The following is an 11,329-nucleotide window of genomic DNA, read 5'->3' as shown; positions in this document are numbered from 1 at the left end:
CCCGGACTCCACACCCCCAGACCCCACACCCCCTGTCCCCGGACCTCCAGTACCCCCCTCCACACCCCCAATCCCCAGACCCCACACCCCCTGTCCCTGGACCCCCAGTCTTCCGGCCCTGGACCCACACCCCCAGTCCCCAGATCCCCAGTCCTCTGGCCCAGGACCCCCAGTTCTCTGGGCCCTTGGGCCCTGACCCCCCATACCTCCAGTCCTCTGGCCCTGGACCCACACCCCCAATCCCTAGACTCCCAGTCCTCTGGACCCCTACACCCCAATCCCCAGACCCCCAGTCCTCTGGGTCCTAGGGCCCAGACCCCACACCTCCAGTCCCCAGGCCCCCAGTCCTACAGGCTCTTGGCCCCGGCCTCCTCCTCATGGAGGTCGATCAGGCCAGGCAGGAAAGCAAGCAGCATGCTCTGGGACCTGGGCCAAGGCTGGTGACTCCAAACCTTAGAGAGGAAAGGCTCAGGACACGGTGCTGGGAGGTGGGGTCGGGGAAGGCAGGGGCTGTGTCTACCAGGGAAGAAGGGGATTGGATGTCCTCACAAGCAGGATGAGGAATTGATAGGGTCTGATGGATGCTTTGGCCGACCAGGGCACTAGTTGTGTGGATGGTGACTGACTTGGACCAGGGTGTTGGCAGTGGAGGTGAAGAGGCCAAGACCTGCTGCAGACAGAAGCTGCAAACCTTTCTGTGGGACTTGGGGAGTAAGATAGAAGAAAGAACACAACAGGCCCACTGGGGCTCTTGGTTGCTGGAAGGAGGCGGCTGGGAGAGAACTGGTTTGTGGGGGGAGATCCGGATTTCATTTTGTGCTCCTGGAAGGCACTCGGGAGAGTGTGTAGGTGTCATAGGCAACATCAGTTCAGGAGGCCCCAGCAAGAGATGGCAGCGGGGGTAGGGATGCCAGGGTGGCTCAGTCCGTTGAGCGACTGACACTTGATTTCAGCTCAGGTCATGATCTCGGGGTCCTGGGATCAAGCCCCACATCAGGCTTCACGCTCCATACGGAGGCTGCTTCAGGGTTCTCTGTCCCCCTGCCCCTCCCCATGCTCACTTGTGCATACTCGGTATTTATTTATTTATTTTTAAAGATTTTATTTATTTATGTGACAGAGAGACAGCCAGCGAGAGAAGGAACACAGGCAGGGGGAGTGGGAGAGGAAGAAGCAGGCTCCCCGCGGAGCAGGGAGCCTGATGCGGGGCTCGATCGCAGGACCCTTGGATCACACCCTGGGCTGAAGGCAGACGCTTAGTGACTGAGCCACCCAGGCGCCCCTCTAAGATAAGTATTTAAAGAGAGAAGAGATGGCATTTGTCACAGCGGGAAGGGTGAGACTCCCTAAGGATCAGGCAGTGACAGAGGAGAGCTGGGCTGAGGCCAAGCAGCGCCATGTGTGTAGAGATGGGGTAGAGTGAAGCGTGGCCAGTGAGGTAGAAAGAAGCTGGGAGAGGAGTGTTTGAAGCAGGGAATGGCCAGCTAAGCAACGTGCTGTTGGGATGGAAGCCAGCGGCCTGTGACGTGGAAGCGGCCTGGAGGTTGCTGATTTCATGAGCGGTGTGGGGAGTCATGGCGAAGGAGCTCGTTGGAGTGGGTTGCAGGGTAAATAGCTTTCCCCCTGAACTGGGTGAGCCGAGTCTAGAGTCCGCGTGGAGAATGAACAAGCAGAAATAGTCAAGAAGACTTGGAAAAAGGAGGAAGGAGCGGCGAGCCCTGCCAGAGATCAAAGTGCGTCATGCACTCCGTGGGGCACAGCTGGGTAGCACGGCCGCAGGAGGAGGGGAGGGCAGTGGAAGGCAGAGGTCACAAGCCACGGCACGAGTGGGAGTTTGTGCGTGGTCTGTTAGCGAAGATGGACAGATTGCAAATGGTGTTGCTCATCTGAATAACGAGGGAGTTCGAGGCATACCTTGACCACATACCAGTTAGAAAAGGTCGAAGATACAAATGTGGATGAAGTAAAACCATAAAAATGCTACCTAAAATATTGATGAATCCCTGACATTGGAGTGGAAACGCTCTATTGGAAAATGGACAAAAGACATAAGCCAAGAGTCAACCTGGACGAGATACAAAAGACCCATGAGTGTAGGATCACCCATAATAAGAGAAATGCAAATAAGAGTCATGCAGAGATAGGACTCCTCACCTATTGGATTTTGAAAAATCCCACAGCGTGGTCACATGCCGTGGTCCGCAAGGAGGGAGCAGGTGCCGGGCAAGTGAGGACATGACGGCCGCCGTGGAGGTGATCTGGCGCTGTCCTGGGATCGCAAGGACTTCTGCCCCCGCCCCGAGGACGTGCGCCTGAACGTCCCCAGGCCAGCGATGCAGCCCCGGGGTTATCTGCACCAGCAGAACGCGAAACACCCAGCTGTCCCTCCGGGGGACCAGGCGATGACACAACCCCACAAGGCAACGGGCGTGGCTGTTTAGAGGTTCCAGTGTCGAGGAAGTGTATGTGCGGGAAGATCTCTACCGTCTGTTTTTAAGAGAGAAAAACAGCAACGTTCAGAACAGTTTCTGTGATATGACACATGTCTGGGGACACTCGGGAGAAAGTATCGCCGTGTTTACAGAAACGTTGGAGAACACCCGACGAATGAGTAGTTGGGGGAGCCCAAAGGCAGGAGCGAGTGGGGTGCATGGGGGGTACGCGCCGGAGGAAGGACTTCCAGCGTGTCTCTTCATGACAGGATCAAGATAAAAACACAACCCTGAGGGAAGACGGGAGGTAAAAAGACAGACGTAAGCAGGCACGTGTGAGAAGTCTTGCTGAAAGGTGAGGGATAAAGGATGGGGTTTCAAGTTTAACCTCATGGATGTACGTTGGTAACCAATGACCCAAAACCTGATTCAGGATAAAACCAGGTTCCCCTACCGTCAGGGAACCAAGTTCCCTCCCCATGAGTGACCAAAATTCCCAGCTACCTTTTATATCCTTAATGTCCGTCCAGGAATATTTTGTAACTATGCACACGCGTGTTCTTGGGCTTCTCGTCTCCCTGGAACCTGGAGGGAGGGGTTCACACGCCGCGCTCACCTGTTGTGCCCTAGCGGTGCCTGCGGTGGCTGCGCTCCTGCCTCACCGCGCGGGCGCCTGCCGGCCCGGCCCCAGCCTCCCCACGAAGGATGTGAGCGTCCAAGGGAAGGGTGTCTCCGGGCGTGTGTTATGGGAAGTGTCAAACCCGCGAGCTCAGAGCCCAGTGAGCTCCCTGCACCCATCGCAGGTTCCAGCAGCTGCTCGCTCCCCACGGTCCTGCCCCATCCACACTCTGTTCTTGCCCTTTCACTCTTCTGTCGGGTTTTGTTTTTTAGTGTACATACATGAAAATGCACAATAAAATTTGATACATTTTGACCGCTACATAGCATGCCACCCTGTAAGACTCAAGAACTGTCCACCCCCCCAAAAGTCCCCTCGTATCCCCTGTTGACCCTCATTCCCACTGCAGGGGCAAATGTCTGATTTTCCCCCTGGCTTCACGCGGGTGAGACGGCACGGCGGGCGCCCTTCCTGCCTGCTGCCGTCCGTCCCTCGGAACAGGGACCTGCGACCCCAGCGTCGTGTTTCGCCAGCCACCCCCCTTCGCCGTCACACGCTGTCCCGCGGGGTGAGGATTCTGCACGTGGCGCATCCACTCCAGCTGGTGGACATTTGGGCCGTTGCTAGCTCTTTGGTAACGTGGCCATTGCTACCACAAACACACGTGGAAGGTCCCTTTGGGGACACGCGTCTCCCCGCCCCCCAGGATCCCTCTGGGAGGAATGGTCGGTCGGGTCGCGTGGCAGCTGTATGTTTCACCTCACGACGAACTGGCACCGCTTCTCCAGTGCGGGCGCCCGTCCCGAGTTCCCGCCAGCGGCGTGTGAGCGTCCAGCTGCGGCGCGTCCAGCACCAGTGCGGGTGCTGTTGGGCTTCCCGTGTCGGCATGGGGGTGGGGGGCAGTCTGCGACCTCACTGTGCGGCCCCTGGTGACTCGCGGTGCTGAGCACTGCTCCTCCTGCCCCCTAAGTGCCTTGCGCTGTGCCCGCCAAGCCTGCTGCCGCCGCCGAGCATCTGCCCGTGGCCCTGTGTGCTTCTTGGCCGGCCGGGCGACCCCTGCGCACCTGCCGCTGCCCACTGGCTCTCCAGCGCCCTCACATGGTCTTCTCGAACACAGGATTGTCCCAAATGTCTCGCTGTTCTCTGTGACGGGGAGTTGGTCCGGTCGCGCTGGGCCGGCATCACTAGTCCTTCACGCGGTTGGTCCTTCTCCTTCTATGGTGTCGTTGGAATGGGCTCGGGCAGACTTCCCAAGCCCCTCCTTTTCTGCGAACTGCACGGGGGAGGGGGCGCATCCATCCAGGCCTGGGTTCCTGAGCACTGGGACAGAGAAAAACTGCCAGACTCAAGGCCTGGGCCGGGGAGCTGGGTGGAGGGGAGGAGCCGGAGAGGGTGAGAAGAAGGTGGCCACACCGCGTCTTCTGACACAAGGACCTAGACTCAGGACGGAGAAGCTGCTTGGTCAGGTGGGCGGGGAAAGGAGCTTGTGCTGCAGTGGGGCGGGGGGGGGGTTCAACTTGAGGTTCCAGAGGGGGTGCAGCTGTCGTGTGGCCTGGGCCTGGGTGTGGGGGTGCAGAGATGGAGCCCAGGGAAAGGTGCTGGTTGCATTTGCCCACAGACTGTTGGGTGTCCAAAGCCTTGGCCTCAGACACTGGATGAGGATGTGGGACAGTGTGCGTGGGGCTGGAGCCTTCTGTGAGCAAAGGGACCTCAGGGCGCAGAGCCCAGTGGAGAGAGGAAGGGAGGGTGGTTTACCTGTAGGGGGTGCGAGCCTCAGGAGACACGAGATTTTGTGAGAGGCGATGGGGGGCAGAAATGCCCTTTCCTGGCCTTGCTTGGTGGGGAAGATGGGGGTGGCACACTGCAGGGGGAGCAGAGCTGAGAGGGGCAGCCGGATGGGATGACGGGGCAAAGGGTCCATGCCCTGGGACACAGCCAGCGAGGGGGCGAGACTCAGGTGCAGACCACCATGAAGGGTGTGGGCAGAACCGGTTTGGGCCCGTTGAGGGCAGGCCTCCCTGCGCCGTGGCTCTGGGAGCAGGAGGGAGGCAGGCGGCGCTGCCCAGCGGCCCGTGGGTTGCCCCGCACATTGGAGGGCGAGACGGAATCCTCAGCAAACTCACTGACAAGAAAACTGCAGTGGCCAGTTCAGATCTGGGCCTCCAGGTGCTTCCGACACACCAGCTGTTAGGGGGTGAAGCGTGTCTCTCCAGAATTCCTAGGTGGGAGCCCTAGCCCCCAGCACGTCACACCGTGACCTACTAGGACGTACGGTCTTTACAGAGGTGATCGAGTTAAAATGAGGTTCTAGGACTGGTGTCCTTATAAGAGGAGGTGATCGGGACACAGACACGGGGAGAGGACGGCATCTCCATGCCTGGGTGAGAGGCCCGACACTCAGATCTCAGACTTCCAGCCTCGGGAACTTTGAGAATGTAAATGCCCGTGCTGTAAGCCACCCAGGGCGTGGTGCCATGTCCCACGGCCACAGCGCCGATGACAGGGAAAGGGTTTCTCTGTATACAGACATCTGTTCAAATGGCTGAAAACAAAGCCATTTGGCTCCAATTGGGGAGGTGATCCCTGCACCCCTAGATTTCTGGGGATGCCTCAGGTCGACTGACGTCTAGACTGCAGGGCCAGCCGCTAGCTAGGCCGGAGCTGGGGGGTGTGCGTGCCCGGACATCGCCTCCCGTCCTGCTGCCCCAGGCCCCTAGCCAGCTGTCCCCAAACCCCTCCCACAGCCCCGTGTGCCCGTGGAGAACTCTGCGGGGGGCTCAGCCAGGACAGCTGCAGGGGCACGCAGCAGGGAGGATGACTCCATGAGGAGGCCCAGGGCCCAAGAGCACTGGTCCCCAAACTGCCAACTGCCGTTGCCCGCAACACTCCCAGGACGAGCTCGGCTTGCTCGGTGGGGCACTGTTGCCAAAGCCCTCAGCCCCTGGTGCCCTTCTGAGCCGGGGATGCCCCCAGGGGAGGCAGCTGGGTCACACTTGTCGTTGTCCGCTGTGGCAGGGGCGGCCGGCACGTAGTGGCTGCTGCCCGTGTGCCCACTGGGCATGACCCCACCCGGCACTCTGCAGGGGTGTGGCATGATTCCCATCTTACTCGTGAGAAGACTGAGGCAGAACAGAGGTGCTCTGGGGATCAGGATGAAGAGCAGGTGGCCCTCCCCACAGGGTTCTGTGACAAGCAGAGGAGGGCTGCTTTCCATGCTGGTGTTGGGGAGGTCCGGTGGGCGTGGGTGGGAGAGGCCCAGACCCGTTTTCCCTTCCATAGGGACAAAGGAGGGGCGGCAGAACTGGGAAATATCCGGGAAGCGGGGGCCACAGGGAAGGGAGAGATATCCCTTCCCTACCACTGGTCAGCGTCCAGACGGCCAAGCACTCGGTCTTTCACTTGTAAGTTGGCCCAGATTTTAGGAGTTGGTTTCTGTGGGGATCTACTGGAAAGACGTGCTGGTGGAGCAGGGGAATAGGAGGGAGGAGCAGGCCCCAGGCCCTTCCATGTGCCTCAGTTTACCATCCAATGGGCCAAGCTGGATGGCTCCAGCCCCAGAAGAATGGGGGACAGGGCCAGCAATGAGCTGAGTGTGGGTACCGCTTAGCAGCTCCATTCCAGGTCAGCCTGTCCCCCTAACGGGGCCTTTCCACCGCCCTGCCCCCCCACCTGATTGGCATGGCAACAGCCTCCTGCCCAGTTCTCAGAAGGCCAGCTGAGTCATGGGCCCAAGGGAACATGACAGGGTCTCCCTGCAGGACAGTGGCCTTGGTCCAGAAGGAAGGCTCAGTGGGAGGCAGGCTGCGTGGTGGAGGGGAGGTGCGGGGCACCATTTCCGAAAAGCAAAGACCCGCATTTGGGGTCAGGACTGGTAACGCCTCAGAGTATGGCCCCAAAACCCAGCACCTTTTCAGCACCAGCTCAGCTCGGCACCACCCTTGGGGACCCCTGGCAAGTACAGATCCCCTGCGCTGCCCTTGGGCTGGCTTTGGCTCCTTTTGGAGGACACTTTGGCCAGAACTAGGCTTGGGACACACACGTGAGGGTGTCTGCTCATCTGCTCCAGGCCTGGTGAGAAAGGTACAATTCAAGGGAGCGCTCAGAGGGCCCCAGCTTCGCGTTCCCACGCGAGGGCTGAGCAGGGGCTGGGACGCCTACCCACGCCCACCTGCCACCTCTGATATCAGCCTGATCTGGTTCAGGACTCTAGAACCCCTATGGGGCCAGGCCTGCCCAGCCACTGCCCAGTTTCACCCCACTCGGGCTCTCTAGAGGTCCAGGGAGGGCCCCACAGGGTAAGGGTGGGGCCGGGAGGGACACATCCCCTCCAAGCCTTGCTCACCTCTCTCCCAAATCCTGGCCTCCGAGGGCCCAGTCCCACCCTGAGGGAGGTGGGCTACATATGAGTTGTGGTGGGAAGGAAAAAGGCAAAGGGTATGTGGCGGGCAGGTGGGGGGGCCCCCGGAGGAGTTGTTGCCTCTGGAAGGCAGGTGGACAGGAGGACCCAAGACCAGAGGGTCAGGAGGCCTCAGATCCGAGCTCGAGGACCTGTGGCTGCTCGGCAGGTCCCCCCACTGCCACCTGTACGAGAGACCAGAGTCCCTCACCAGGTCCCAGCCTGCATCCTGCCCCCCACCCCCTAGGGCAGGGAGGGCAGCCTGAGGAAAGAGGGTGTGCCACCTGTCCATAGCCCTGCCCTAGCCCGCACCCCCCCACGGGGCACAGCAGGGGATGCCATCTGAGACAGGGACCTCAGAGTGGCCGCTGCCCACCTGGGACCCTCCCCTGCCCCCGGGCCTCTTCTGCCCCCAGCGGCTGGACCAGCAGTGCCCATGCTTCCCGCACACACTTGAAGATGCACACACTCCCGTCCCCAGGAATAATCCTGGCCGTCTCCACCTGGGGCGGACTTTATTAGCACGGTCAGCATTGAGACGATGCCGGGAACACAGGAAGACAGCTCTGGTTTCCAGACTGTCATGGCAGGCGGGCGCGTGCAAGCAAAACCTCCCGCCAGATGCTAAGCACAAAACTCTGTCCTCCAGGCCACGGGGGCTGCCGGCCCCAGGGGCAGAGCAGCCTGAGACGTGGGGAGGAGGCGGAACTGGCCCGGGAGGACCGCTCACGGCAAGCTGCCCTCGGACGGCATCTCCACGCGCCTGTACGACACAGTCCCACACAATCTGTGCCTTAAATATACGCAGATTTCGTCTGAACTGTGCTGGTTATCAAATTAAAAACTAACCACTTCTCTTTACATCAATTTCACAGTAACTGTTTGCAGAAGACAATGAATCCAGTGTTGGTAAGTCAGGACCGGAAAGTAAGTTTCTTCCCCACGGAACCCCTGGGGAAAACCAGGGCAGCTGCCATATTTCCCTGCCGCCTGCTGGGGCTGTGGGCATGGCTCGGCCTCACCATGTGCTGGACACACACACACACACACACACACACACAGAAACCTGATCATGGAGGACACGACGTGGAGTGTGAGGTAGCCCTTCCGGGGGTGCGGGGCCCAGAGCCAGGACGATCACAAGCAGGGGGTCCCCTTCCCCAGCGCGCTCTCTGGTTTGCAGCCAAGCCAGGGCCTCAGAGCCCCAAGCACCAGGAGAGGCCCTGCTCCGAAAGGTGGGCTGCCTGCACAGCGGGAGAGCGGAGGGCATTTGGGGACACAGCCCCTTCTGTCCACCTGCTTGTGAAGACCACCGGTCATTTCACTCCAGACCAGGCAGACAAATAAATACGACATCAAGTGTTGCCAGGAGATGAGAACATAACTTAAGCTTGGCTGGACTCTGTCCTCAGTGCCTTCAGTCGGTGGATACCAGTCCAGCGGGCTCTGCCGCCTGCTGGACCCCCGGAAGCTGGCGCAAGCCCCCGCCTGCCCTGTCCCCTTGCGATAATCACGGAGATTCTGACAGCGAGAGCTGCTGGGTGACCCCCACCCACCACAAATGCAGAGGTCTTTCAGGGTCTAGCAGCTGTGGGTGACAGTGGTGGCCGTGACCCCAGCTCAGCAGGGGCTTGTCCCCTCCCTTTTCGATGGGAGCTTCCACCCAGGCCCCACGGGAGGGAAGGGCCAGGCTGCAAACACTCCCCTAGTAGAGAGCAGCTTCTGGCCCCCAGCTCAGTGCTCTGGAAACGACCGGCTGCTCCAGGGAGACCCCGAGGAGGCAAATCGGTGACGTCAGAGTGAGGTCCACAGCAGCCCAGTAGCAGCCGGAGGTACTTGAGGCCCCTCCCAGCTCCACCCAAGGGAAGCTCAGAGGCATCCCGGACCCCCGTGCTCGGGCAGGGAAGCAGCACGGCCCATCGCCCGTGGGTAGACATCTGGGAACCTCAGGGAGGCTCTCTCTGCATCTGAAGACAGTCCTCTCTCCACCGAGTTACAGTGTGGGCAGGATCACAAGCTCTGGAGAACCCTCCACCCGCCCCAGCACCTGGAACTCAGGAGCCCCTCGGCGTCTTGGCTGGTTCTGCTTCCTCGGCCCAGCCACGCCAGCTGTGCCCTGACGTCCCCTGCCTGCACTCCCTGCGCCCAGGCCTCCCGAGAAGCCTCCTGCTGCCACCCACCAGGAGGGGCCTGTTCCCCCCACATGCCCTTTTTGGGACACACTGACAACTTCTGTGATGTGTGCATCCTCTAGCAAGCATGGTGCCAGGCTCACGAGGGTAAGCCTGAATGAGTCAGTGAGGTGGTCAGGAAAGCCCCCGCAGGGAGGACAGAAGTGCGTCCTGGAGCAGCGGAGGCTGGGCTGGAGCTCAGGGCCCGTGGGACACCCCCTGGAGCCGACACACGGGATGGAGAGGAAGATAGTGCTCAAGGTCAGGGCGCAGCTGGGGGCAGGGGTCAGCTGGAGGGTGGGGGGAGGGAGCCAGGCGTGGAAGAGGGCGGCCCAAGCCCCGCTGAGTCACCGGGAGTCTGAGGCTGCGGTCCGGGGGCAGCAGTGGCCTTTCTGCTGGGAGTTGTGGCACAGGGGCTCCCCCGCCTCCCCCAGCTCCCATCCCTCACGCTCCATCCCAGTGTCCCCCCTGGGGGCGTCCCTCCCCGCCCTCCCATGCCTCACAAGGGCATGTCACACCAGCAGGGACTTGACCAGGCCACAGTGGAATTTTCGGACGTGGCGGTAGAGGTCCCCGGACTGCGTGAAGCGGCGCTCACACCAGCGGCAGGCGTGCGGCTTCTCCCGCGTGTGCACCACGGCGTGGCGGCTCAGGTTGTGCGAGTACTGGAAGCTCTTGCCGCACTGCACGCACGTGTAGGGCTTCTCGCCGGAGTGGGTGCGCTCGTGCCTCTTCAGTGTGTATGTGCAGGAGAAGGTCTTCCCGCAGAGCGGGCAGGTGGGCATGGTGCCGTCGGGCGACAGCCGCGCCCGGGCGCCGTCCCGCTCGCGGAAGTGGGCGCTGAGGTGCAGCTGCAGCACGTGGGCGCCGGGGAACAGCTTGCTGCACAGCGGGCAGACGCAGAGGTCCCCGCCGGCCCCGCGCTCTGCATCCGGCTCCAGCTTTCAGTGACAGGTCCAAGGCCCGGTCTGAGTCTCCCGGGGACTGCCAGGGAGGGGGCCCGGGTGCTCGCGGAGGGAGGGGGCGGGCCCCAGGCCGGGGCAGCCTGGCCTTCTGGGCGGCCGGGCAGAGCTCCGGGGACCGGGCGGGCTGGGGTCGCGGGGGCTGGCCCAGAGGATCTGCCCGGGCTGCGGCGGTCCCCCGGTGCAGCGCGCGTCCCTTGTCCCTGAGCCTGCCCTTGCAGACCTTGACGACGTCGTACATGTGCAGGTAGCTGGCGGCGGCCAGGACGTCCTCCACCGGCAGGCTGCGCAGGTCCAGGCGGCCCTCATACATGAAGTCCAGCAGGCGGCCGAAGGCGGGCGCCGTGACCACGTCGCCGTTGAGCCGCACCGCGTCGCGGCTGCCCGCGGGCCGGTCCCTGTAGAAGAGATGGAAGTAGACGCTGCACGCGGCCAGCACTGCGCGGTGGGCCGGGAAGCGCGCGGCGCCCACCAGCACGGTGCAGTCGCACAGGAAGCCCTGCTCGCGCTGCTGCCGCAGGCGGCCCAGCAGCCGAGCGCCGTGCTCCGGGAACTCCATGCCGCCCCCGGCACCTGCCCCGGAGCAGGAAAAACTCGATCGAAAGTAAACAGAAGCCTCTGGCCGCGGGGCGGGTCCCGGAGCGCGAACCTGCGCGCGTCCCCGCCGGGCCGCCCCTCAACTTCTCTCCGGGGTACCGCCCGCCGCGTCCCCCGACGCCCGCGTCGCCGCCCGGCCGCCGCCCGGCCCT

General features: G+C 62.1%; 1 protein-coding gene across 1 annotated transcript; it reads right to left on the bottom strand.

Moving 5' to 3' along the window:
* Positions 1-7,921: 7,921 nt before the first annotated feature.
* ZBTB42 (zinc finger and BTB domain containing 42) lies at positions 7,922-11,329 on the bottom strand. Its single transcript, XM_034642005.1, is given in 2 exon segments — positions 7,922-10,555; positions 10,557-11,329. Coding segments are annotated over 2 exon segments (1,008 nt in total). The 5' UTR covers positions 11,140-11,329; the 3' UTR covers positions 7,922-10,130.

Source organism: Ailuropoda melanoleuca, chromosome 14, assembly GCF_002007445.2.
Source record: "Ailuropoda melanoleuca isolate Jingjing chromosome 14, ASM200744v2, whole genome shotgun sequence".
Classification (NCBI taxonomy): domain Eukaryota; kingdom Metazoa; phylum Chordata; class Mammalia; order Carnivora; family Ursidae; genus Ailuropoda; species Ailuropoda melanoleuca.
This window is presented reverse-complemented; position numbering and strand designations above follow the sequence as displayed.